Source organism: Molothrus ater, chromosome 16 (assembly GCF_012460135.2).
Source record: "Molothrus ater isolate BHLD 08-10-18 breed brown headed cowbird chromosome 16, BPBGC_Mater_1.1, whole genome shotgun sequence".
NCBI classification, from domain to species: domain Eukaryota; kingdom Metazoa; phylum Chordata; class Aves; order Passeriformes; family Icteridae; genus Molothrus; species Molothrus ater.
In genome coordinates this window covers 14,982,584-15,007,046 of record NC_050493.2, presented here as the reverse complement: position 1 = coordinate 15,007,046, position 24,463 = coordinate 14,982,584, and the positions used below count along the sequence as shown (strand labels likewise).

The 24,463-nt window shown below is 58.0% G+C and overlaps 3 protein-coding genes across 6 annotated transcripts; 1 reads left to right on the top strand and 2 right to left on the bottom strand.

Annotated features, from left to right (window-relative positions):
- Nucleotides 1–503: 503 nt before the first annotated feature.
- SPSB3 (splA/ryanodine receptor domain and SOCS box containing 3) lies at nucleotides 504–11,435 on the bottom strand. 3 transcript variants are annotated; one of them, XM_036392211.2, is made up of 7 exons: nucleotides 11,378–11,435; nucleotides 8,995–9,128; nucleotides 5,808–5,988; nucleotides 4,516–4,703; nucleotides 2,692–2,794; nucleotides 1,783–1,908; nucleotides 504–1,542 (listed from the first exon to the last, which is right to left on the bottom strand). In XM_036392211.2, exons 2-7 carry the CDS (start codon nucleotides 9,106–9,108, stop codon nucleotides 1,196–1,198), a joined length of 1,059 nt encoding a protein of 352 aa, XP_036248104.1. In that variant the 5' UTR covers nucleotides 9,109–9,128; nucleotides 11,378–11,435; the 3' UTR covers nucleotides 504–1,195. The 3 variants fall into 3 exon arrangements, with proteins under 3 accessions (XP_036248104.1, XP_054372479.1, XP_054372480.1); XM_054516504.1 differs by lacking the exon at nucleotides 11,378–11,435 and adding an exon at nucleotides 11,347–11,367; XM_054516505.1 differs by lacking the exon at nucleotides 11,378–11,435 and adding an exon at nucleotides 11,347–11,367 and having other exon boundaries at nucleotides 5,808–5,985.
- A 234-nt stretch (nucleotides 11,436–11,669) lies between these two features.
- On the top strand, nucleotides 11,670–16,219 carry NUBP2 (NUBP iron-sulfur cluster assembly factor 2, cytosolic). Of its 2 annotated transcripts, XM_036392218.2 has the most exons (7): nucleotides 11,670–11,845; nucleotides 13,131–13,249; nucleotides 13,804–14,002; nucleotides 14,247–14,401; nucleotides 14,532–14,642; nucleotides 14,903–14,972; nucleotides 15,528–16,219. In XM_036392218.2, the coding sequence occupies exons 1-7, from the start codon at nucleotides 11,812–11,814 to the stop codon at nucleotides 15,668–15,670; spliced, it is 831 nt and encodes a 276-aa protein (XP_036248111.1). In that variant the 5' UTR covers nucleotides 11,670–11,811; the 3' UTR covers nucleotides 15,671–16,219. The 2 variants fall into 2 exon arrangements, with proteins under 2 accessions (XP_036248111.1, XP_036248110.1); XM_036392217.2 differs by lacking the exon at nucleotides 11,670–11,845 and having other exon boundaries at nucleotides 12,113–13,249.
- A 1,393-nt stretch (nucleotides 16,220–17,612) lies between these two features.
- IGFALS (insulin like growth factor binding protein acid labile subunit) lies at nucleotides 17,613–20,028 on the bottom strand. The gene is made up of 2 exons (XM_036392202.1): nucleotides 20,013–20,028; nucleotides 17,613–19,426 (listed from the first exon to the last, which is right to left on the bottom strand). Exons 1-2 carry the CDS (start codon nucleotides 20,026–20,028, stop codon nucleotides 17,613–17,615), a joined length of 1,830 nt encoding a protein of 609 aa, XP_036248095.1.
- Between the last annotated feature and the right edge of the window lie 4,435 nt (nucleotides 20,029–24,463).

The window sequence follows — 24,463 nt, the reverse complement described above, 5'->3', positions numbered from 1 at the left end:
CCCTGGGCTGACCACAGGCCCTGCAGGGACTGGCCTGGGTTGGCACCAGCCCTGTGGGAGCAGAGAACCCATTCCCTGGCAGTGGCATGAGGCCACAGCACAATGAGGCACTTGTCCAGATCCTAATCCAGCATTTCCCCTCAGCAGGACCACAAAGGCTTGGAGGGGCTGCTCTGATTGCCAGGCTCTGGGGTGGGGTTTGGGGTGGTTTTCCCAGAGTCACCTACCAGAGCAGGCACCCTAAACCCTGCAGCCTCCCTTCCAGTGCACTGCCAAAGGCACCAGCCTGGCTGCACTGAACACCACCCAGCCAGGCTTCTGCTTCAGTGGGAAGCACAAGAGCCCTGCACAGGGCAGAGACAAGGGCACCTCTGCTGCCTTCACCTCCTCCAGCTCTGACACACAACTGCTGCACCCAAAACCTCCCCTCCACGCTGCTGCCCAGGCTATTTTTGACAAGCACCTGCAGCCTCCTGCCTTCAAGGGCCCCAAGAGGAACAACAGACAGCTTCTACATTTATTAGTACAGTTTAACACAGTCTTGGACAGAGGAGAAGCAGCAGAAACCAACATGCAAAGCAATTAAAAGTCCCCAGGGGCTCGAGGAACAGCAGCCACAGCTCAGCTCCTGTACCTGCTCCCAGCAGGGACTCTGGGGGCCCTTTCCCTGCAGCTGCTGCTCCATCGTGCCCCAGAGCAGGACGAGGGCATGGCAGACACCAAACCTACACACACAGAGAGGAGAGGACGGGCTGGGATTGTGTCTCAGGGAGTCAGGTCTGTATCTGACTGGAATCCAGCACACTCCAACCAGGAGACTGCCTGACCATCCTGAGTGGGAAGGGAGTCATGAAGATTATCAAGTCCAACTCCTGTCATCAAGTCCAATTTCTTAAATGTTGTCTGTGCCAACAGGGAGAAGAGAGATCCTTTGGGAAGAGGTGCTGGCTTCCATAGCAAGTCAGGAGATGAAGCTCAGATATTTCACCACAAATTTCTTGTGTCAGAGCTGGCATCTCTTGGAGCCAGCAGCTCCTCTAAATGCCTGTGATGGATGATGAGGCCAAAGATTTGCACAGCGCTGGAGAAATCCTTGCCAACAGGTAGAAATGGATGTCCCCAGAAGGAAGAGGTGCATCAGGCTCGACTGGCCCTTGCAGACAACACAACAAACCCCACGTGCTGTGCAGAGCCATTATGTCCTCCTGCACCTCTTCCTTTGGCAGGCCTCCGCATCCGAGCTGCATGAGCTGTCCGAGTCACTCCCCGAGGATGAGGAGGAGGAAGGCTTCGACGTGCTATAGTTCATGCTCAAGACCCAGCCCAGTTTGTTGTGCAGCACCTGCTTGAGTCCTGGGGGCAGGGGCAGCACCTCCAGCGTGTCCACGTAGTCGGGCAGGAGCTGGCGCAGGCGGAAGCAGCACAGGTACTGCAGGGACGTGCGGCTGGCGCAGGACCGGATCACCTTCATGCTGCTCTTGGCCGCCGTCGAGCACACCATGGGGTAAAACTTCTTGTTCTGCAGCTTTGTGGCTGCCACCCCTGCCAGGGCACAGCACCAGGGAGGGCATGTTAGCTTAGACACAGGGATCTCCCCCCTCCCACCTACCCCAAACCCATTAACTGCAAAGCTGTTGGGAAAAGCTTTCCAAAATCCCCATCTATTCAACAACAAACAAAGTGATCTTCCTCCCACTCGCTTCACACCCTGGTCTTCTGCTTTCCCAGTGTTTTCTGCTGCAGCCAGACTCGAGTTGCTCCCACCCCATCCCTGGCTCTCACCTATGCACTTGCGGTTCTTGAAGAACGTGAGTGTCCCGTGCCACGTGTCCAAATGCACCCCAATAATGGAGCCTTGGCCAAACCTCGAGGAGAAGTTTGTTTTGTCCCCCTTGTGGTGCAGCAGTCCTGAAAACACACCCAAAAAAATGGAAAACCTGCACTCCAGAAATTCATCCCAACTCCCATGCTGCTGGTACAGCCTCGCTCAGTGCCAAAAACATCCCTGCATTTCTGACCCCTGCCCTCCCATCCCAGGGTGGCTGGTGGAAAGGCAAAAGTGAGGTTTTACAACTCCAGAGCACAGGGAGCAGCACTGAAACCCCAAAGTGCTGATGTGACAGTAGTACCCTGGTGCCCTGGCAGGGCCCCACACCAGGTCTAAGGGCTCTGCAAAAAGTGGGCTGTGATGGTGTTCACAGGGGTCTTAGGATGAGGGAAGAAATGAGAATGTTAACTCCATGTTTCAGAAGGCTGATTTATTACTTTATGATATATATTATATTAAAGCTATACTAAAAGAATGGAAGAAAGGATTTCATCAGAAGGCTGGCTAAGAATAGAAAAAGAATGATAACAAAAGCTTGTGACTGACCAAGACAGTCCAGACAGCTGGACTGTGATTGGCCATTAATTAGAAACAACCACATGAGACCAATCCCAGATCCACCTGTTGCATACCACAGCAGCAGATAATCAATGTTTTGTTTCTGAGGCCTCCCAGCTTCTCAGGAGAAAAAATCCTAAGGAAAGGATTTTTCATAAAAGATGTCTGTGACAGTGGGCCAGGAGAGATGCTCCAAGGGCTGCGAGCTGCCAGCAGCTGCTCTGGTGTCCTTAACAAAGGGATTCACAGGCCTGGTGGCACCTCCTGTGCCACTGCTGCCCACCCAGCCACCCTGGCCGTGTTACCTGTGTAGGAGAGGCCCCAGCTGTCCTCGTCCTTGCCCAGCAGGCTGCAGAAGGTGTGCCGGTACTTGTCCAGGTTCACGTCCGACGTCCCAATCCCCACCATCTGCCAGGCAAAGCAGAACACAAGCTCAGTGTCTTTTCAAGCAACAAGACACAACCAAGATTCCACCTCCAGTTCTTGGCTCAGCCCAAAACACCCAGAGGGGTTGGTGAAGCCAAGTTGGAGGTTTCAGGGTGGAACTGAAGGTTCCCAGCTCTGATTTCCTTTCCTAAGTGAGGAGGCACAGGTAAAATGCTGGAGAGGGTCCCTGTCCTGTTCACAGAGTCACAGAATGGTTTGAGTTTTAAGGGACTGTAAAGTGCATCTCATCCCACCTCTGCCATGGCAGGGACACCTTCCACCATCCCAGGGTGCTCCAAGCCCTGCCCAGCCTGGCCTTGGGCACTGCCAGGGATCCAGGGGAACAATTCCTAATTCCCAATATCCCATCCAGCCCTGCCCTCTGGCAGTGTAAAGCCATTCCCTGTGTCCTGTCCCTCCATGCCTTGTCCCCAGTCCCTCTGCAGCTCTCCTGGAGCCCCTTCAGGCCCTGCAAGGGGCTCTGAGGTGTCCCTGGAGCCTTCTCCTGTCCAGGTGAGCACCCCCAGCTCTCCCAGCCTGGCTCCAGAGCAGAGGGGCTCCAGCCCTGGGGCATCTCCATGGAATCCCCTGGACTCTCTCCAGCAGCTCCAGGTCCTTCCTGTGCTGGGCCCCAGATGTGAAGGCAGCTCTGCAGGTGGGGTCTCAGCTGAGGGGACAGAATCCCTCCCTCCTGCTGCCCACAGTGGGGGCTCAGCCCATTCCAGGGGGGTTCTGGGTCCTCATGGCCAGGCCATGTACAGTTCTTATCCTCCAAGACTCCATGTCCTTCTCCCAGGGCTGCTCTCCCTCCAATCCCTGCCCAGCCTGGACTGGTGCTTGGGATTGCCCTGACCCAGGTGCAGCACTGGCTCTTGGGCCTTGTTCAACTTTTTTCCCATGGCCCCACCTCTCCAGGCTGTCCAGATCTCTCTGGATGCCCCATCCCTCTCCTCCAGGTGTCACCTCCCCACACAGCTGGGTGTCACCTCCAGTCTGGCCAAGGGTGCCCTGATCCCACTGTCCATGTCCCCAGCAGAGATGTGAAACATCTGCTCCCAGTGCCAGCCCCCGAGCAATGTCACTCGTCACTGGTCTCTGTCAACTCCCAACTCTTTGCATGTGATCATCCAGACAATTCCATACCCACCAAGTGGTTCCTCTGTCAAATCCATGTCTCTCCAGGTTAGAGACAAGGATGCCATGCAAGGCAGCAACAAATGCTTTGCACAAGTTCAGGTGGATGAGATCAGTTCCTCTTCCCCCCTCCACAAACACTGCAAGCCCATCACAGAAGGCCACTGAATCCCTCAGACATGATGGATGCCATCAATCACATCCACTCTTTCCATGTGCCTTTGCATAGCTTCCAAAAGGATCTGCTCCATGTTTGCCAGGCCCAGAGGTGACACTGGTCAGCCTGTACTTCCCTAGATCTTCCTTATTTCCCTTTGTTAAAATGGGGGTTATGTTTCCTCTTTTCCAGTCACTGGGAACTTCACCAGGCTGCCACAGCTTCTCCAGTATGACAGAGAGTGGCTAAGCCACTTCATCCACCAATCCCTCAGATCCCAGAGATGCATCTCATCAGCTCCCCATGGACTTGTGCACTTCCAGACAGCCTCAAACCTCATCTGCCATGGTGGAACCTCATCCTGCCAGCTCCTGTCCAAACTCCTGGGCATTTCTGCGTGCCCCACACGTACCATGTCAGTGCCATACACCGGGGAGGTCATCTTGATCTCCCAGAAGTGCTGGCCCTCTGCCAGCTCCTTGTTGCCGCGGATGGCGGCCGTGCCACAGCTGTACTCCATGTGGAAGTTCACCTTGCGGTTGTCACACGTCAGCAGCGTGGCCGTTGACTTGTTCAGGTCATCCCACACCCAGTCAAAATCTGTTGAGGAAGCACAGAGGGGACAAGGATGGGCAAAGACCCTCAGGGAATGAGCCCCAAGCCAAAGCACAGGTAGATGTTTGTTTTGAAGGCCTGTTAGTGGGTTTGTTTCTATTTCTCTTATTCTTTAAGAGGATAAATCTTAAGCTGTGCACATCAGAGGACTGCTTGAGGCCTGAACTACTCTGCAGTGTCCCACCAGGGGATGGATCAGTGCTCCAATGTCAGCATTCACCAGGCCAAATTTTGGCTGACACGGGCAGAGCCTCCCTTCTCCCCACACTCCTCCTGGGATCAAGGGGTGGCTCTGCCCTGCCACAGGCTCTCCCCCAGCCCAAGCCCACCCTGTGCTCTGAGCCAGGCACCCTGCCAGCCCCTGCAGGGATCAGGAGGGCCCTAAGCAGGGCTGTGTTTCACTGCGGCCTAAGCTGGATTGGAAAGCAGGTCCCAGGGGTGAGCGCTGATGCCGTGCCAGCATCAGCCCTGAGCCTGAAACACGACAGCAGGCAGGGGCTGGTAATCCTCCTGTGCCTCAGGATGTAAACAAAGGGATGCTGGGACAGGAACAGGACACTGCAGGGGACCCCCTGTAGCAGGTCCAGGGCCTGCAATGCCACCATGGCATTCAGCAGCCTAAATAGGAAATGCCTAGTCATGATGACTGGACCTTAGAAGCCCCTCTCCCACCTCCAGGCATTTGCTTATCTCTCTGTAAAACTATAGGTCACTTTCCTTTGACCCTTACTATTGGACAATTTCTACAACCCCTGTACCCTATATAAAGGGCTACTTTTGCCCAGCTCAGCAGAAGAGCTGTCCCTCAGAACCTTCACAGAAGATTCAATAAAGACATCACTGTGGAACCTCACACAGCCTTCTCCTCTCTCTCCCTGCATCTGCCTAAGTCACACAGCAAGCGAAGAGCTGAAATGACAAAATGAGCTGATAACCACCTAAGCTTGCTAAGGTAGCCTGCAGCTGGGAGCTGCTTGGGAACTCAGGCTGTGCTGAACAGGACTGTGCTATCCAGACCTGCTGCAGCTCACTGGGGACACCCCAAAACCCGGCAGAGGCCGCATTGTCCCCCCATCCCCAGCCCCTTACACTCGTCCTCCTCGCCGCAGCGGCAGTCACGGACACGGTGCAGGGCGTGCAGGCTGGAGCAGTAGGGAGCTTCACTCTGGTTCTCACAGTTGCAGTAGGACTCTCCAGTCACAGGAATGGCACTCGGGATGGAGGGAGACAGGGAGGAGAACTCTGGCTCCGAATCCGAGTCGCTGTGCTGCTGGGGAGAACAGGAATGCTCACTGCTGGGCAGAACAGGAATGCTCACTGCTGCTGGGGAGAACAGGAATGCTCACTGCTCCTGGGGAGAACAGGAATGCTCACTGCTCCTGGGGAGAACAGGAATGCTCACTGCTCCTGGGGAGAACAGGAACGCTCACTGCTGGGTACCCTGGCCATGGCAGCTGGGCTGGGAGAGCTCCCTGAGGGCTCTGCTGGACATCCCCAGGCTCGTGTCACACATGGAGAGGCTGTGCCCATGGAATCACCCTGCTCTGGGACATGGATAGTGCCTGCTGAGCCTCAGGGACCTCTCAGCACTCTGCAGTGCAGGTACATGCTGTGTGCCTGCCAGGCACATGGAGCTCTCCCAGCAGGGTGACAGCCCAAGTCTGGAACACACACATTCTGAAGGAAATTCTGTGCTAAAGCTTTGGCACTCACCAGGCAGGTTCCAGCCATAGCAGAGCTGAGCACTGCTCTGGAGAGGCTGTGAAGAGGCTGGGAGGCACAGGAGGAGAAGGGAGAGGGGGCAGAACAAAGGGAGCCAGGTGAGCAGCATGGCTGCAGCTCCTCAGGCCAGCGCTGCAGACAGGCCCACAGGGACAGGGCAGGGTTAAAGGGCTTTTGTTTATTTTCATAAACACAAAAACCTGATTTACTGTTCCCCAGTGCCAAGAGACCACAGTGATCCTGGACTGGACACGGTGAGAGCCACAGCCCAGTTTCACTCATGTGTTATGGGGTTGCCTAAGGGATTCTTTTATCACAGGTTGCAGAGTTACTCTAGGTTTATGTGCTGCTCAGGGGTACCTGCTTGTTATTCACCACCACAGACAGGGGCAATTAATGACAAAAATCCTTTAAACTCATGTTCTTGCAGCTTTTTTAAACAGGGAATTGAAACTGCTGGGGCTTACATACGTACTGCCCTAGCCTGCTCTGGCCTGCAGACCCAAGAGCTTGGGTTCTGTCTTTCCTAACTTCTAACTTTCCCAAGTACTGCTGCCTAGAAATCCTGTCAGTCCCATGACTGCAGAGACAGAAAACTGCTCATTTTCTGGGAGCACAGTGCCTGGGTTTGGACACTGTGCCCTGGCAGAGCCTCCTGGCTTCAGTGTGGCTCTGAAGCTCCTGGAGCAGCTCCTTGTGTTCCCACCACTGCACAGGGAACTCAGCTCACACACTCAAGGATTAGGAAAATAGGGAAGGATGGCAGAAGTGAATCCGTCACTCCTTGCACTGTTTCACTCTCGCTCTCCCTGCTGTGTTCCCATCTCCAGCACACCTGGACCAGGTTCAGAAGTGAGGTTCACACTGCAGAGCAGGAAATGTGAGGAAATTTTAGTCTGAAGACACTGCCCTGCAACCTCCACCACCACTCCAAGCCCCTCACAGGCCAGGAGGGATCACAGCCAGCCTGATTAGGGAACTGATCCACTTCAAACACTTATCTAGAGCTCTGCTTCAAAAAAAAATTTTATAAAAATATGGAGGGGCTTCACAGCTGGCCTGCAAGCAAAGCTGAGTTAATAGAACAAATAACAAATGATGATTTTCAGGTGTATCCATAGCAAAGAAGAAGACAAGGCCATCAGCATAGAAACAGATTAGAAAAGATACATGAAAATATTCGTAAGCTAGACTGTGTGCGTAAGTAGATGTGTATATGTGCCTTATTAAATTTCTGTAAAACTTTTGCCAATTATATTGACGCTAATTGCTTTGCACCAATGAATACAGTAAGTTATTGTGATGTAGTTAATGACTTCAGATCAGGCTTTGTTAAGAGTATATAAGCTATAGAACAAGCAAAATAAAAACTTTTTGCTTCTTGGACCCTGATCAGGTGTGGATGTCATATCCAACCTAACGATAACATAAAAATGCTGTATGTACTTTCTGTATAACACACCTATTCTATGCTTGAAAAAGTTTTTAGTTTAGTCTCAATATTGACCATTACTGAATCTTTCCTGCTTTTGGCCAGTTCAGACTGGGTATCAGGGGCAGGAAAACAGCCCCTGTTGTACGGGGATAAAATAAAGAAAATAAAGATAGTGTAGAAAGTGATCTTACCCCTGGGCCAATTATCAAAGATTAGGAGCAGGCCTGACTTTAACAGGCTGCACTGTAAGCAATGGGAAGAAGAGTGCTATAAAAGAGTGGGGTGGCTGGGTGAGAAGGGAACTGGGGTCACTTGCCTGCTTTAAGAAGAAAGAGTCAGTGCTTAGAGGAGATGCCCATGAGAAAACACTAAGAAGGTATAGGAGCATCAGGGGATAGGATGGTCAGGACAGAGATGAGAGATCTCTGCAGCCAGGTCATGGAACTTGGGGTTCATTGCAAAGGGCCTGGGTGCAGGGCCCTGCTGGGAGCTGCCAGGCACAGCTCAGAGCAGGCCCCAGAGAGGAGAGGGGGAGAGAGGATGAGAGGGTAAGAGAGTAAGAGGGTAAGAGCGTAACAGAGTAAAAAAGGTAAGAGAGTAAAAAGGGTAACAGAGCGAGGTTCCCATTACAATACAATAAATCTTCTTCTGTGTTGAATATTCCAATTCTCACTAACTAATCTAGTACAATATACAAATCCTATAGCATTTACATACAGCCTATAAGAATCATTACATTACCACACTGTGTTACATTTTAAACCCTATAAACTCCTCTCTGGGCCCCTTCTGCCAAGCTGTAGGGTCTGCTCTGACCCCTGGACCTGTCTGCAAGCAGAGGGTGTTGTTCCATCAAAAGGGATCACCTTCAGCTGGCCATGCCATTGTTTTCTAGTTGTTCAGTAACTGAGGTATCTCAAAGCTTGCTTTCATTTCAATCTCGCTTATAGTTTCTATATTCTCAAAATCTTTTGCCAGACAATCCTATTTATAAGGCTTTCCCGTTTCATCTTCCCCAACAGAAGGTATGAAACTTTTGTGATAAGGAGACAAGAGCATGGAACCCCTGCAATGAGATGACAGCCCCCAGTGGCACCCAGATCCCCCAGCCCAGCCTACCTGGCCGTCGGAGTCGTAGCCCCAGCCCCGTGCGCCAGCCCGGCCGTCGGCCTCGCGCCGCACCCCGCTCAGGACGAAGCGCCAGGCCCGGCTGCTCCGCGGGCGCCGCGCCATGCTGCCCCCACGCAGGTAGGCTGGGGAGGGAACACAGGGTTACACTGCTGCCACACCTCTGCCACGCTTCTGTCACCTCCCCGGGTCACCAAACACCCCAGGGGAACAGCACAAGATCAGCAAAGGAAGTTCCATGCACATGAAGAGCCTCTGCACACTTCAACCTCTTTCTCCACCCAGGGTCAACTCCTCCCTGAGCCAGGGTTCAGCTGGCCCCAGGACAGCTCCAGCTGTCCCTCTGCAGGAACTGTATCCAGCAGCCACCTCCCACCTGGCCTGAGGAGCTTCAGGGCTGTCAAAATCACAGAATCATTTGGGTGGGAAGGACCTTCAAGCTCATCTGGTTCCACCCCCTGCCATGGGCAGGGACACGTTCCACTGTCCCAGGCTGCTCCAAGACACAGCCTCCCTACTGCCCAGTGACCCTCCAGCAGCTGTCCTGGCTCCTGCCCCAGCCCCTGCAGCCTGGCTGTCTCCAGGGGAGGGTGTCCACCTGCAGATGCCCTCTGATGGAAGGCTTTACTCACAGTGCTTGGAGAGGAAGAGAAACCACTTTCCTGCTCACTGGAAGGAAACCAGGGTTGTGACAGACCTGTCCCAACTTGCCTCAAGGACAACAGGCAGAAGGGAAGTGATGTCTCAAGTTTTGGCTTTTCTGTTTTTCAGATTCTGTGCTGCTTTAGTGTGCACTTCTGAACTTTGTATTAGGGGATGGTGAGCTCTCTTCACAGAGTAGGGAGACAAAACAATTCCTTCTCTAGCTGGGATCAAGGACAAATGATCCAAATCTCAGGCCCCAGAGCACAAACAATGTGGGTTGAAGAGGAAAAAACAAGCAGGATGGGACTGCATGGGCTGGAGCTATAACTGGACAATTAACTCCAATATGTAAATGGAGCAGAACTCATAAAAGTGAGAGACCCCATGAGCAGTCGTGCATTTTGTGACCATTTTGGTTCACATTGGGTGCAGCCCTGGCTGGGCTCTTGTGCTGCACAAGGTGCATCCATTGAGCCCTCCTAATAAATCCCTACTTTATTCTTTAACTCTGCCCAGTCTCTATTCTAGGGCAGCCTGCACAAGGCATCAAGGGAAGGGCTGCAAACTCTGGGGTCTGGGCACACAGCAGCCTCAGGCCTTGCTCCCAGCTCTTTCTGCAGCTGGAGCTGCAGGAGTTTCCTTTCTGCCCTTCCAGGGTCAGGGCTTGCAAGAGGAGAAGAACAACCCAGGACTCTGGCAGGTGTGGAAGTGACAATTCCAGCAGTAGAAACCCTTCTCCAGCTTTGCTGAGCACCCACGGCAGCCCAGAAGAGCTGCCCTGCTCCCCCAGGCCCTCACTAAGGCTTAGAGCCAGCACAGAGGTCCCAGCACCAACGGCAGAGTCGGACATAGAATCGTTATGGCTGGAAAAGATCTCCTGGATCAACGAGTCCAACCATTCCCTCAGCACTGCCAAGGCCACCATGGAACCATGTCATCAAGTGCCACAACCACACAGTTTCTAAATCCCTGCGGGGATGGCGACCCCACCACTGCCCTGTGCAGCTGTGCCAGTGCCTGACCACCTTCCCATGAAGGAAATTTCCAATAACCAACCTAATCCTCCCCTGGCACAGCTTGGGGCCGTGTCTCTTTGTCCTGTCCCTGTTCCCTGGCAGCAGACCCCGACCCTTCAGCTGTCCCCTCATGTCAGGAGCTGTGCAGAGCCACAAGGTCCCCCCTGAGCCTCCTTTTCTCCAGGCTGAGCCCCTTCCCAGCTCTCTCAGCCCCTCCTAGTGCTCCAGCCCCTTCCCCACCTCTGTTCCCTTCTCTAGACACGCTCCAGCCCCTCGTGTCCTGCCTGACCGGAGCTGCCCCAGGACCGGAGTTGTCTCAGCAATGCCAGCAGAGGGGTCGGTCCCTGTCCAGCTCCTGCTGTCACAGCAGCGCTGTCACCAAGAGCCGCTCACCCCTGCGGGGCCCAGGGCTCCCTGAGGCCTTTCCGGGACGCGCGGCGCTGCTGCGGCGTGACCCGCACAGCCGCGGGCACCGAGCGGCGCGGGGGGACCACGGCGGGGGGCCCGGCTCGGCTCGGCCCGGCTCCCGGACCGCGGAGACAGCGGCTCCACCGAGGGCGGGCACCGAGCCCGGCTGTCCCGGCAGAGGAGGCCGCCGGACAGGGCAGGGCCAGGCCAGGCCACGGCGCTTGGGTCGCACAACCAGGCCCGCCCTCAGCCAAACCCCAAGCCCAGCTCTCACCTCCGGCCCGTCCCCCGAGCCCCCGGCCCACCTGCCCAGCCCAGCCCGATCCGGCCCGGCCTGGCCCGCGGCGTTCTGACCTACTTTCCTCTCCCGGGACATAAACAATCCGCTCCCGGCACCGCCCCCGGACGCCCATTGGCTGCGGCCGCGCCGCGCCCCTTCGCCATTTGCTGAACCCTCTGTCACTCACAGGCAGAGGGGGACGAAGGAGGCGGGGTCTGAGAGAGCCCGGCTCTATTGGGTTCCCGGTGTGCCAATCGCCAGAGAGCGGCGCCATTGGGCGGCCGCTTGCGAAGGGAAAGCACTAAGCCCATTGGCTGATGCGTATGGAGCTCCAGAAGCGGATTGGCTGTAAAGCCCTGGAGGGCGGGTTGTCCGGTGAAAGTGCAGCTTGCGATTGGACACAGCACCTGTCAGTCTGAGGGGGAGGGGCCGTGGGCCGGAGGAAGACGGAAGCGGGTGATGAGGGGAGGCAACATGGAGGAGACGGCTGGGGGTGAGCGGTGGGGAGGCCGCGGTGAACCGGGATTCGGGGTCTCGGCCTGGGGGGCCCTACCCGCTTCTCGGGGGACGTCCCAGCCAGAAGGGCCGGGCCTAGTGGGGGGCCCGGCTCCGCGGAGTTCCGAGGTGCTCGGGCCGAGCCGGTGCCACGGTGTTCGGCCCCACTCCTGGTGAGGGGCGCTCCGGGCCGGGCCGGGCCGGACTCCCATAGGCAGCGGGCACTGCTGATCGGGAGGTGGCGCTGAGCCTTGCCCGAGGCCTGGGCCCGGCTCCCGCGGCAGACAGCGCCGAGTGAGCGGGCCCGGCGCGGGCTGCCGCTATCACCGGGCGGTGTCCCGGGCGCGCCTCACTGCGGGGCCCCGGCTGCCCTCCCCGGGCCCCTTCTCCCCCCCTCCCCGTTGCGGGCCCGTGGCTTTTACCGTCGGCGGAGCTGCTGATGAGCTCTGCCATGGTCCGTGCGGGCTCCATGCCGTCGGTGTGGGCCAGCCCCGGCGCGTTGAGTCCGTGCCCGGAACGCGGCCCCGGGCGGGCGGGCGGCGTTCGCTGGCTGTGGCTGGAGCGGCCCGGCCGCCCCCTGTGCTGCCCCGGGCCGGGGGCTCCGATCCCGTCAGCTCCTGCTCCGGGGAGCTGAGCCCGAAGCAGAGCCGGGAGTGCTGACAGCACAGCGGGGAATGCGGGGAGGGCTGGAGAGGAGCAGGGGCCGGCAGGAAGCGACTGGTGTGGCACGGAGGGAGGAAACGCCAAGGGCCTGAGCTCACCCTGAGCTCACCATCAGCCTCGGGTCATAGCCCTGCTGAGCCTCACGAGCCCCGTGCATGTTTATTGCTGTGCTGCCCAATTTCCACTTAGGTCATCTGGACCAGCCTTTGCTCCCCACACACGGTGTTTATTGCCATTGTTGCCTTTGTCCCCGTTCTGATGACAGTAAGCCTGTGGCATGTCCACCTCTTCTTTCCCGCTGCCTTACACTGAGGGCAGAACTCAACAGGGCTGCAGCTCCTTCTGAGGGGCAGCTCTGATCTCTGGGACAGGGAATGGCTGGAGGGTCAGGGTGGGCATCAGGAAAGGTTCTTCCCCCAGAGGGTGCTGGCACTGCCCAGGCTCCCCAGGGAATGGTCACTGCCCTGAGGCTGCCAGAGCTCCAGGAGAGCTTGGATAGTGCTTCCAGGGATGCCCAGGGTGGGATTGTTGGGGGTCTGTGCAGGGCCAGGAGCTGCCCTGGATGATCCCTGGGGTCCCTCCCCCTGAGGATATCCCATGGCTCTGTGGTACCCCTGCAGAGAGAGCCAACCTGGCCGGGGTGCGGCACATCGTGCTGGTGCTGTCGGGGAAGGGCGGCGTTGGGAAGAGCACCCTCTCCACAGAGCTGGCCCTGGCGCTGCGGCACGCTGGCAAGAGGGTGAGTGAGCCCTTGGGGTGCTGAGCTCTGCCTTGTCCTTTCCTGCCCTCAGCTGGGCTGGATTATGGCCACCCTTTCCATGTGGGTGTCCTTGGTGGGCAGTGTGTGGATTCTCTGTGAAAATGCAATTTGTGATAGTGTGATCCAGTTCAGGTAATGCAGTTCATTTCTCTTTTGTCTATTTTATTAAATCACCCAATATTTAGTGTTGAAATTGGCACTGGGACATAAATTGGCTGCTTTGTGGTGTCACCCTCACTCCCTCTGTGGGGTGAAGTGGGTGAGGTCAAGGACTCTTAAAATGGGGAAAAAAAGGAAATGTGGGGGCAGGAGACAGACTGAATTCCCTGAGGACCTTTTTAAAGGCTCTGTGCAGCCTGTGCCACTTGGGTTCTGGTATAAAGCACTTAGAAACAGCCAGGGGATGCTCCTTGGGGAGCAGTAGGCCAGGAGGGATATGAAATTTAAAGCATTTCTGTTCCAAACGTGGCTGTTGTGGAAGCGGGGTGGCCGGGGGCTCTGAGCCCGCCCTGAAGGGCTGTGCCTGTCCCCAGGTGGGGATCCTGGACGTGGACCTGTGTGGCCCCAGCATCCCACGCATGCTGAGGGTGCAGGACAGTGCTGTGCACCAGTGTGACAGCGGCTGGGTCCCTGTCTTCGTGGGCCAGGACAAGGCCATTGCCCTCATGTCCATCGGCTTCCTGCTGGAGCGGCCCGACGACGCCGTGGTGTGGAGGGGACCCAAGAAAAATGGTAACACCAGGGCTTGCTGCTGGGGAACCTCCTGTGGGCCCTCCTGCAGAGGGTATTCCTTGGGGGAATGAAGCTCCTGTTCCACAAGGATGGCTTGAAGTCACTCAGATGGGGACAGTGCAGCTGCAGCACATGTTTTGCTGACAGACAGCCTTGTCCCCTCTCCCTGTCCCACGGCTCCCAAGCCACCTGCTGAAGCCAGTTGTGGTTTGGGGTTTTTTATCTGTCCCTTTTATTTCCACAGCTTTGATCAAACAGTTTGTCACTGATGTGGCCTGGGGGGAGCTGGACTTCCTCATCGTGGACACGCCACCGGGCACGTCTGACGAGCACATCTCCACCGTGGAGGCCTTGAGGCCCCACCAGCTGCTCGGGGCAGTCCTGGTCACAACCCCTCAGGTGGGACACGGGGCTGGACTTCCTGGCAGAGGGGAAAATGCACCCCAGCTTTGCACAGGGCTGTCTGTGGATGCCTGTTGTACACAGTCAGGGTGGCCAGAGGGATCCCCAACTGCTGCTGTTCCCCCAGGCTGTGTCCGTGGGGGATGTGAGGCGGGAGCTGACGTTCTGCAGGAAGGCAGGGCTGCACATCCTCGGCATCGTGGAGAACATGAGCGGCTTCGTGTGCCCCCACTGCTCTGTGAGCTCTCCTGACCTTACTGTGCAGCCTTGGGGCTGCTCTGGGCCCTTCCTTGGGGTGCTGGGGTGGAGAATTGGGAAATGCCACGAGGGTGATGCTGTGAGCCAGCTTTGGGCTCTGCTGTGCTGAGGAGAGGGGCAGGGCACAGGGAATGCCTGGGGCTGCAGGGTAGAGGGGAGCTGACCCTGCTCAGGGCTGGCAGCTCCTGCCCTGTCACACAGCGCTCTGGCCTTCCTAACTCACTCCTCTTCCTCCCTCAGGAATGCACAAACATCTTCTCCAAAGGGGGAGGCGAGGAGCTGGCCAAGCATGCTGGGGTGCCCTTCCTGGGTGAGTGGGCTCTGCAGCACAGCTCTGCTCAGGGCTGGTCTTGTGATGCTCTGGGAGGGCTGAGCACAGAGAAGGAACATCCCAGGGGCAGGTGGGCTGGGAGCTGAGCTGAGGTTTTTGCTTTGCTTCTCTGCCCTCCAAACTCCTCACAGTGGGCCCCTGGCCCTGCTAGGGCAGAGGTGGTGGTGCCAGCAGCCTGCTCTGACTGCTGACATCATGGTGACAGTGTAAACAGGCCTGGAGCTCCATGAGAGCCATGTTGAAATGTCTGGAACCTTCCTGAGAAATGGGGGCTGAGGGCTGAGCCCTGTCCCTGGACAGGGCTGGGATCAGGTGGGAGAGCCCCTCTCATGAAGCACCAGGGTGGGGTGGGGTCTTGGAGCCAGAGGAAGTGGTTGCAGGTGAGAATGATCTCCTGGAGAGCCCAGGGAGGGCAGTGGTGGCTCTTCCCCACCATTTTCCCTGGAGTTAACTGTGGCAGTGTGTGTTTTATCCCTGGCTGCTCATCTGGGCCCTGCAGGGAGCGAGCTCTCACTCTGCCTCCCTGTCCCACAGGCTGCGTCCCCCTGGACCCCCAGCTCAGCCAGAGCTTGGAAGAAGGCAGAGACTTCATCCAAGAGTTTCCCAAGAGCTCTGCCTTCCCTGCCCTGACTCACATTGCCCAGCAGATCTTGGATACATCACAGAGGAGCTCCTGAGGAGGGTGTGGAGCTGGACTGGTGCCAGACTGGCAGCCCCAGCAGTGGGGAGGGGATGCAGGAACTGTTCAGCTCAAACTGGGGTGTGAGGGAGGAGCACAGATTCCTGCTGCTGCTGACAGTCCCAGAGGGAAGAAGCCACATCCCCTCAGACTCAGAGAGACTCGAGCTGCAGTCCAGTGCTGTTCTTCCCTGAGCATTCCCACATGGCTCTGACCACCTGGATCATGGCTCCATGTGCTGCTGCCTTCTCCTGCTGCCCCTGCCTGATGGATCACACAGGGCTTGCCTCAGTGCCTGGCTCGTGCTGGGTGCTCCCATCTGGAGCCAGGCCAGGCCCTGAGCTCAGAATTCTCGGCTCCCTGGTTCCTGATGGACCATGAGGGCACAGCACAGCCTGGGCTGGGCTGAGCAAACCCCTTCAGGAGCTGTCTGGGAGCTGCATCCCATCCTTCCCATGTTGGGAAGGAACCCTTGGGCCTGCTGGGCTTCTGTGACTCAGGAATATTTTTCAAGGTTACAAGCAGTAAACCCTTTTCTTAAAATGCACGTCTGCAAAGTTCTGTTTTTCCACGGCTTCAGACCTCACTGTATCTCTGAGTCTTGGCCCTTCACATACATCAAGGTGTTTCCTGCTGTTCCCTGGTTTCCTTGCTGGAATTCAGCTAAATGTCTCCTATAACAGCATCAGGATCCAGCCTGTCCCTTGCCTTGCTGTGAGCCAGCCCTGGCAGCCCTTCACGGAGCTGTTCTCCAGCCCCAGCCTGGGGTTCCTCTGTGTCCCCAGCTGGTTCCTGCTCCTTTCACTTCCCAGTGTCCTGTTCCCTGCACCTCTTCCCATGGACTCCTGCTCCCATGGGAGCTGCCCTCCTCTTGCAGGCTTGAGTTAAGCTGGGGAAGCAGTGAAGGTGGTGGCCTTGCATCTCATCTCCCTCCCTCCTGGACTCTGAGCCCCTCCTGCCTGCCTCCCTCTCTGCCTTTGGGACTCCCCCTCACTGAGGTTTTGGGAAGACAGGGAAATCCTGGATGCCTCCCTCTCTGCCTTTGGGACTCCCCCTCACTGAGGTTTTGGGAAGACAGGGAAATCCTGGATTTCCACTGAGGAGACTGGATTCCAGCAGGCAGGAGCAGGAGCAGCACCCAGCCCTGCTCCCGCTGCACAAGGACCCACACCCGAGCAGCTTTCCCCTCATCCCCTCAGGCAATTTTCCAGGAAAATTTTGTCTGACCTTTGGACACTTATCTGGGATTTGGAGAGCTGGGCAGTAGCTGCAATCTGTCAGGGCTATTGGCTTCTGTGGGATAGCTGGGCATTTCTTGCTCTCTCCCTGGGAACAGCCACCCCCCCAAGGCTTGCAGGCAATGCTGGGAGCCCCCTGGGAGCCTGAGTCCCTCACCCTGAGGGGCTCTGGGGAGAAATCCTGGCCGTGGGCAGCACGAGCTTTGGAAAAAACATAACTTACAAGGTGGGTTGCAATAGCTCCAAAGGTTTATTTGCCTGCTGCCATTTATCAGGTGAGCAACGAGTGGCTTTCTGTGCCCTGCTTACACCTGCTGCTGCAAGGAATCATTGCAGCAAGTCCTCTGCCCCTTCCCTAAGCTCGGGGGGGCTTTTTTTTCCTGTTCCATGGCAGGAAAACGCTTTGTTTTGTCTCATAAAAGTCCTGGCCTGGGCAGGGCTGCCCCTTGCTGTGGCTGCAGCGCTGGGGGTGCAGCATTCCCCCATCCAGAGATTCTCCTGCTGGGAGCTGGGAGCAACCATGCTCTGCCCTGGGGGCTGCTATTTAAATATGAAAGGACTGAAATACTCAGTTTGAAGCCCAGGGGGGCTGGTGCCCATCCAGCACTTCTGAGCCAGGTGCTGTTGGAGGTGGTGGCAAATCTGTGCTCTGGCTGGGGTGGCACAGGGCCGGGATGAGGTCCCTGGGAGGGCCAGCCCAGCTCAGCAGTGAGCAAAGCTCTCCTGGGCAGTGTCCCGCAGGTCCAGCCCCGCCAGGCCCGGGGGCTGCAGGCAGGTGAGGTTGTTGTAGGTGTAGATGGGGACGTGGCTGTCGTCCCCGTCGGCCACCGACTGCACGAAGCGCGGCACCACGGCCGGGTGCTGCAGGGAGAAGTCCCGCAGGCCCTTCAGGGAGCAGTTGCAGTGCCAGTTGTTGCCCCCCAGCCACAGCTGCTCCAGGGTGAAGGGAGAGCACAGGAACGACATCGAGAAGGTCTCCAGGGAGTTGTTCCTCAGGCTGAGGTACCGCAGGTTGGCCAGGGGGGAGATGACGCTGTTGTCCAGTGTCTCCAGCTGGTTGTGGGACAGGTCGAGCCAGAAGAGTCTCTGGAGAGGGCTGAAGGTGTCCTGGGAGATCTCCAGGAGCTGGTTGGAGGAGAGGAAGAGGTACTCCAGGTTGCTCAGCCCCGTGAAGAGCCGGGGCGAGAGGTGGCTCAGCCTGTTGTGCTTCAGGTCGAGCTCCAGGAGCTCGTGCAGTTCGCTGAAGCTCTGGTCCTCGATCAGGGAGATGCTGTTGTGCTGCAGGAAGAGGCGCCGCAGGCTGGAGAGCCCGGAGAAGGTGTTGGCCCGGATCCTGCCCACGCAGCTGTGCTCCAGGTGGAGGCTGTGCAGCTTGGTGACCCCCTTGAAGACAAAGTCGGGCAGCACCTTGATGCAGTTGGCGGACAAGTGCATCACGGCCACGTTGTGCAGCCCCAGGAAGGCGCCGGCCCTGATGTCCTGCAGCTGGTTGTTGTTGAGGCTCAGCACCTCCAGCTGGCCCAGCCCCTCGAAGGTCCTTTCCGCCAGGCCCCGGATCCGGTTGTGGCCCAGCTGCAGCTCCTCCAGGAACTGCAGGTCCTTGAAGGTCCTGGGCCTCAGGCCGGCGATGGAGTTGGTGGAGAGGCGCAGCACGTGCAGGCTCAGCAGCCCCAGGAAGGTGTCCTCGTAGAGCTGGACCAGGCGGTTGTGGGACAGGTCCAGCCACCGCAGCGACTTCATGCCCATGAAGGCACGGGGGGCGATGGCGTTGATCTGGTTGTGGTTCAGGTACAGCTTCTGCAGCTTCTGCAGCTTGACAAAGATGTTGATCTTGATGCCCTTGAGCGCGTTCCCGCTCAGGTCCAGCTCCTTCAGCTCGGTGAGGCTGCAGAAGAGCTGGTGCTGGAGGTAGGGCAGCTTGTTGCCAGCCAGGATCAGCTCCCTCAGGTTGGGCAGGTCGTGGAACACCTTGTCAGGCAGCACCACCAGCGAGTTCCAGCCCAGGTTCAGGTACCAGAGGTTGGAGAGCCCGGCAAAGAGCCCTTCCTCCACCTTGCTGAAGTGGTTGTTGTTGAGGCTGAGGGACACGAGGTTCTGCGTGTGCAGGAAGGTGTGCGGGGCCAGGTGCCTGAGGCGGTTGCGCTCCAGGTGCAGGTGGTAGAGGCTGCGCAGCCCGTGGAAGGCGTGCTGCTCCACGGAGCCCAGCTGGCTGCTCTGCAGGTCCAGGAAGTCCAGGGCTGACAAATTCCTGAAGGCTGCGGCCGGCAGCAGCGTGAAGTTGTTGCCGTCCAGCCACAGCGCTTTGGCGTTGTGGGGCACGTCCTCGGGCAGGCGGCTCAGGTTGCGGCCGCTGCAGAACACGTTCAGCTCCTCGCTGTAATCGTCCAGGCTGCAGGCGCAGGGGCTGGGGCACCGCAGGCCCTCCCCGTCCCCCCCGTCCTTCGGGGGGTCCCCACCGAGGGGCTGCGAGGCCCTGGCCAGCAGCAGGGCCAGGGGGAGCAGGAGGGGGATGCCTGCTGGGGACCGAGGGGACAGCGTCAGTGCAGGGCTGTGGCTGCTCTGGGGGACCCCCCTTGGGACCCCCTTGGGACCCCCCCTTGGGACCCCCCGGGACCCCTTGGTGGTGCCCACACCGCCGGGACTGGGGTGGATAAAGGGGTCGGTCCCGGTCCTGCAGCTGCGGGGGTTTCCAGAGGCTGGATCCCCTGGGAAACGGTCCAAGATCACCCCCCACTGCCGCACAGCTGTGACCCCTCGGATGCAGGGACCCCCCGAAATTCATCCCCATATTGCAGCGGGAGCCTCTCTCTTTCATGGGGAAAGGCCCCCAGACCCCTGTCCCCGTTCCTCCCCGGTGCCCCTGGACTCGCTGGGCACCGGAGGGTCCCGGTGCCGGTGCCGCGGTCTCTGCCCATCCCCGCACTCCCATCCACGTTTGGGCTCTGCCCTGTAGCCCTCCCAGGCAGCTCGGGACCCCCCAAAATGTCTGATTAGCAGCGGAGGAGGAGCAGAGCAAAGGGTGCCTGGAGCCCGGGCAGAGCCCCAGCGTGTCCCCCCCGGTCCCTGCGTGTCCCCCAGCCCGAGGGGCAGCTCCAGCCTCACCTTTGCCTGCGCTCATGGCGGCGGGCAGGGCAGGGCAGGGCTCCCGCTCCGCTCTCCGGCCCCTCGCACTGCGCAGGGATGGATGGAGCAACCACCTTGACGCCTGTCCAGGCACCCGCCCGGCCGGGCTTAACCCCACTGCTGCTGGAGCCCCGGGCAGCGGGACGGGCTCCTGGGGACTGCCCTGAGGGCAGCTCGGGGCAAGGGTACAGAACGAGATGTCCAGGAGCCTGATGGGGTCCTGCAGAGGGGGGTCCTGCCAGAGATGGGGTTTGTGGGGGCTTTGAGCCTGGAGGGAGGAATGGGGCAACCTCAGAGGGTGTCCCAGCACCGTGCCCTGAGCTCCTGAGCAGCAGCACTGACCCTCCCTGCCCTGCTGTGCTGGGGACGCCCTGGGACGAGCCCTGGCAGTGGCTCCTCACTTTCCATCAGGACACAACAACCACACGCTGGGGCTTGGAGCATCCACAGGACACAGGGATTGAAGGTTTGGGGATCAGCCTTAGTGCAGGATGGGCTGAAACACCCGAGGGTTTATGGTGATGCAAGTGGGAAATGAATTGGGAAAAGGGGAAAAACTCTTCCCTGTGTGGCACTAAAACCCTCGGGGCAGAACCCTCAGCCCCTCCTGGGCATTTTCCCATTTTCCCTCCTGTCTTGCCTGGTGTGGGGATGGTGCTGGCAGCTCTCCACCCTGCTCTGCCCAGTGCTTCTGTGCCCAAGGGGAAACTGAGAGCAAAGGCAGGGTCCCCCTGGTGGGGTGGTGGCTCTGGGGGTTCCCTGCTCCTCTGGCAGCCCCCAGGCAGTGGGATGAGGGCGGGTGATGCTCCAGGGCTGGCAGATGACACTCTGCCCTGGCAGCTCATCAAAACCAGCCCAGAGAGGCACTGACCTCATCCTGTGTCTCAGGTTATTTCCCCACCAGGCTCCAACACGGCTCTGTGGAATCTTTTACCAGTTTCCAGGAAAGAAATAGAAAGAAAAAGCCCCAGCAAGAGGAGCCCTGTGGCCAGATAGAAAAGCCATGGCTGAACCTTCCCCTGTCCCTCCTCCCTGGAGATGCACCAGGCTGGCCCCACTGACATCCAGGACCAGCAATCTCTGCCCTGCAGTTGCTTTTCCCAGCCCTGGTTCCCCCAGGCTGCTTTGGGAGGAGCAGGGATTCCCTCCCCACCATTCCCACACCATGGGCACCTCACCATGCTCCCACCTTGCCCCTTCCCCTGGGAGCCTGCCACCTCCCCAGCTCCTCACCAGGCACTGCCATGCCCATGGAAAGGAGCTGGAGAGACAAATCCAGGCTCCAGCCTTGCCACCCAAGCCCACACAAACTTTCCCACAGGCTCTGCTTCCCCTCTTCCCTTTTGGCCCTGAGTGGAATCCTCCTCCCCCTCTATTTTAATCCTGTCTTCTGGGAATTTATAGATCAGGAGGGAGAAATGAGGCATAGGGATACATGCACCCACTAATAGGCACTGAGCACATATTGACACAAGGTGTAATCAATCTGGAAGCTAAAAAGAGCTGAACCAGCACAGGTCAGCCAGCCAAAACCCACAAAACCTCGTTGGAAAGTTTAAACAAGCCCTGCTTGCAGCTGGGAGCAGGTTCATCCCTGCCTCCAGCAGCCCTCCCCAGGGAAATATCAAATGAGATGCAATGGGGAAATAAGGAGGGGAAATAAGGAAATCCCTCCCCAGAGTGGCTGTGCTGCAGGGAGGAGCTGGACCCATCTCCACCTTTAGAGCTCCTTGAGGCAGCTCCTCCAGGCCTGTCTGCACCCCAGACCCCCCTGACAGCCTGGGCTCCAGATGTGGCAGGAGCTGCTGGGACCCTGCAGCTGCACCCGGGGCCCCCCATGTGCCCACAGCTCCCCAGGCACCCTGGGGCCCTGGCTGTGGGTCCTGCTCCCTCCCAGCGTGTCCCTGGCCATGGGGACCCCTGTGGGATCCCCCCATCACTGCAGCTCCAGCAATGAACTCCCAGCCCCGAGCAAAGTCTGAGCCCCTCCCCTGGTTGCCATGGAGAAGGCTGTAATGGTATTAGGGAAAGCAGCAAAATCCTTAAAAAGTCGGTTTTAAACCTATTTAAACTCTAAGGAATCATTTACCTTCCCCAGCAGCTCCTGCAGTCCCTCCCCAGGGAGCTGCCCAGGCCCTTTGGGTGGGACATGCCACCAGCTGTCCCTGCTCTGTCCCCAGGCTGGCTGGGCTGGGGAGGGGACAGTGCTGGGCCAAATCTGCTCTGGGACCCGGCAGGGCCCCACCAGGCAGGGTGAGTGACCAGGGACACTCTGCAGCGGCAGCAGCACCCAAGGAGCCCTGGGGAGCAGGGAGGTGACACGTGTGGCACTCAGCACTAACAGCTGAGTTAGGGAGTATTTTTAGCAATTCTTGCCAAATATTGTCCCTGTCTGGAGGAGAGCATCTCATGTTGCCAGGGTAACCAGCGCTCCTCGTTCAGGACCAAAAACGTGTCCCAGAGAGAAGGGAGGGGTGACAGTGACACCAGCACCACAGGGTGGTGCCACCCTCCTGGGGACACCAGCAGGGACCCAGCCCCAGGAGTGGCACCGTGCCTGGTGCTCACCCACGTTTCTGGTCACCCTGCTCCTGGAGATGGGCACTGGGGAGTGGTGGCAGCTGCTGGTGAAGGTCCCCATGGGCATCTCTGAGTGCCCCCTGCTGCCCTGCCAGGGCTGCAGAGCCTCCTGTGCGAGCTGGGAAAGGTGCCCAGTGCCCTGGCAGCTCCAGGGATGCCAGCTCTGCCCTGCTGGCCCATGTGGCCATCGTGCCACCAGCGCCTGCCTGGCCAAACTGGTTGGACTGGAGAGGTGAGGACGTCCCCAAGATGTGACTCGGGCAGGTCAGGGCCATTGCTGGGGGCAAAGATGGGAAAATTCCCAAACACTGAGGTGTGGGGAAAGAAGGGCCCTGGGAGCGGGGATTTGGGGTGCAGGGAAGGGCAGGGGAGCAGCGGCTGTCAGAGTGGAACCGGGTGGGGGAGAGCAGAGGGAAGGGAGGCACCACCGTGCCCAGCCCACCCTGAGGGCAGTGCCAGGGTGGGCAGTGCCAGGGGAGAGGTGCTCTCCATGTGCCAGCTCAGCTCTGCAGACCCGGGCACAGAGGGAGCAGCCCGGACCTCGGGGTGCCTGAGGGAGGGATGGGGTGGGAGGGTGGCAGAGGGAGCAGAGCTGAGGGACAGGGTGGGAACGTGGCAGAGGGAGCAGAGCTGAGGGACAGGGTGGGAACGTGGCAGAGGGAGCAGAGCTTTCCCCCTGAGGGAAGTGGGAGAAAGTGGCAGAGGGAGCAGAGCTTTCCTCCTGAGGGAATGGTAGTAGGGTGGCAGAGGGAGCAGAGCTTTCCTCCTGCCCCAGATCCCGAGCCCCACCCCATCCTCCCTGCCCCCACCCAGTCCCAGCCCTGCAGAGAAGCATCTGGAGGTGCCAGGGGGTGACAGTTGGGATGTGGGGTGGCAGTGGGTGCTGGCAGCCTGTTGGACTGCCATCCCTTTTCTGACCCAGGATGGGACATCTGAGGGGCATTCCTTATCTCAAAGTTTCCATAGAAACACATCCCGTGTAAACCTCCTATCCAACCCCAAAAACTCTCTCCAAATCCATTTCCCACAGCACCCACAAACCCAGCATCCCTGGGCTGCACCCCAGATTGGGCAGGGCAGGGAGAGGATTCCCTGTGAGCCCTCCCGAGCACACAAACACCCCCAGGAGGGGATCCCGGGACAGGGCACACCTGGCTGGGCCAGAGCAGACCCAGAGGGGACCCTGGAGGTGGTTGGGGGCTGGAAGAACCTTTGCTGTTCTTCTGAGGGAGCTGAGAGAGGTTCTGCAGCTCCCTCCTCCTCTCCCTTCCTCAGGCTGGGGGAGCTGGGGCTGTCCAGCCTGGAGAATTCCTTGTGGCAGCCTCAGGCCTTGGAAAAGTGACACAGAAAAGCTTTTCCTCAAGCCAGGAGAAACGGTGGCGATTTTAAACTGGAACAGGGTGGATTTAGTTGGATATAAAGAGAAAATGTGCTGGGGGGATCTGTGGGTGCCCAGGGATTCCCCATCCCTGGGGCAGTGAGGCTCGGGCACCCCCAGTGTGAAAAACGCCAATCACTTGGTTTTTAAAATTTTAAAAGTTTAATAGTAATAAAATGGTTATAAAAATAGTAATACTATCAGAGTAATAATAATTTGGATAATTTGAATTAGGACAATATAAGACAATAGAAACAAAGAGTTACAGACAGTCCGGGTACCTTTTCTGGGCAGCACGAGCCCTAAAAAGGACCCACGTTAACAGAGGATTAACCCTTAAAAACAACAGCCTGTTGCATATTCATACACCTCATACATGATGCATAAATTCCATTCAAACACAGGATTCTGTTTGGTCATCATCAACTTCCTCCTCTGAATCCTAACAGCGCCTTCGAAGTGGGAAGAAGTT

What these genes read in the sequence shown, in the direction of transcription:
- NUBP2 (XM_036392217.2), top strand. Translation starts at nt 13,073, where the DNA reads ATGATCCCTGGGGTCCCTCCCCCTGAGGATATCCCATGGCTCTGTGGT. An exon ending in TGCGGCACGCTGGCAAGAGG is followed by an intron (nt 13,250 to 13,803) that starts GTGAGTGAGCCC and finishes GCCTGTCCCCAG; the next exon opens with GTGGGGATCCTGGACGTGGA. An exon ending in TGCTGGGGTGCCCTTCCTGG is followed by an intron (nt 14,973 to 15,527) that starts GTGAGTGGGCTC and finishes CCTGTCCCACAG; the next exon opens with GCTGCGTCCCCCTGGACCCC.
- SPSB3 (XM_036392211.2), bottom strand. Translation starts at nt 9,108, where the DNA reads ATGGCGCGGCGCCCGCGGAGCAGCCGGGCCTGGCGCTTCGTCCTGAGC. An exon ending in GCTACGACTCCGACGGCCAG is followed by an intron (nt 5,989 to 8,994) that starts GTAGGCTGGGCT and finishes TGTTCTCCCCAG; the next exon opens with CAGCACAGCGACTCGGATTC. An exon ending in CAAGAACCGCAAGTGCATAG is followed by an intron (nt 1,543 to 1,782) that starts GTGAGAGCCAGG and finishes GTGCCCTGGCAG; the next exon opens with GGGTGGCAGCCACAAAGCTG.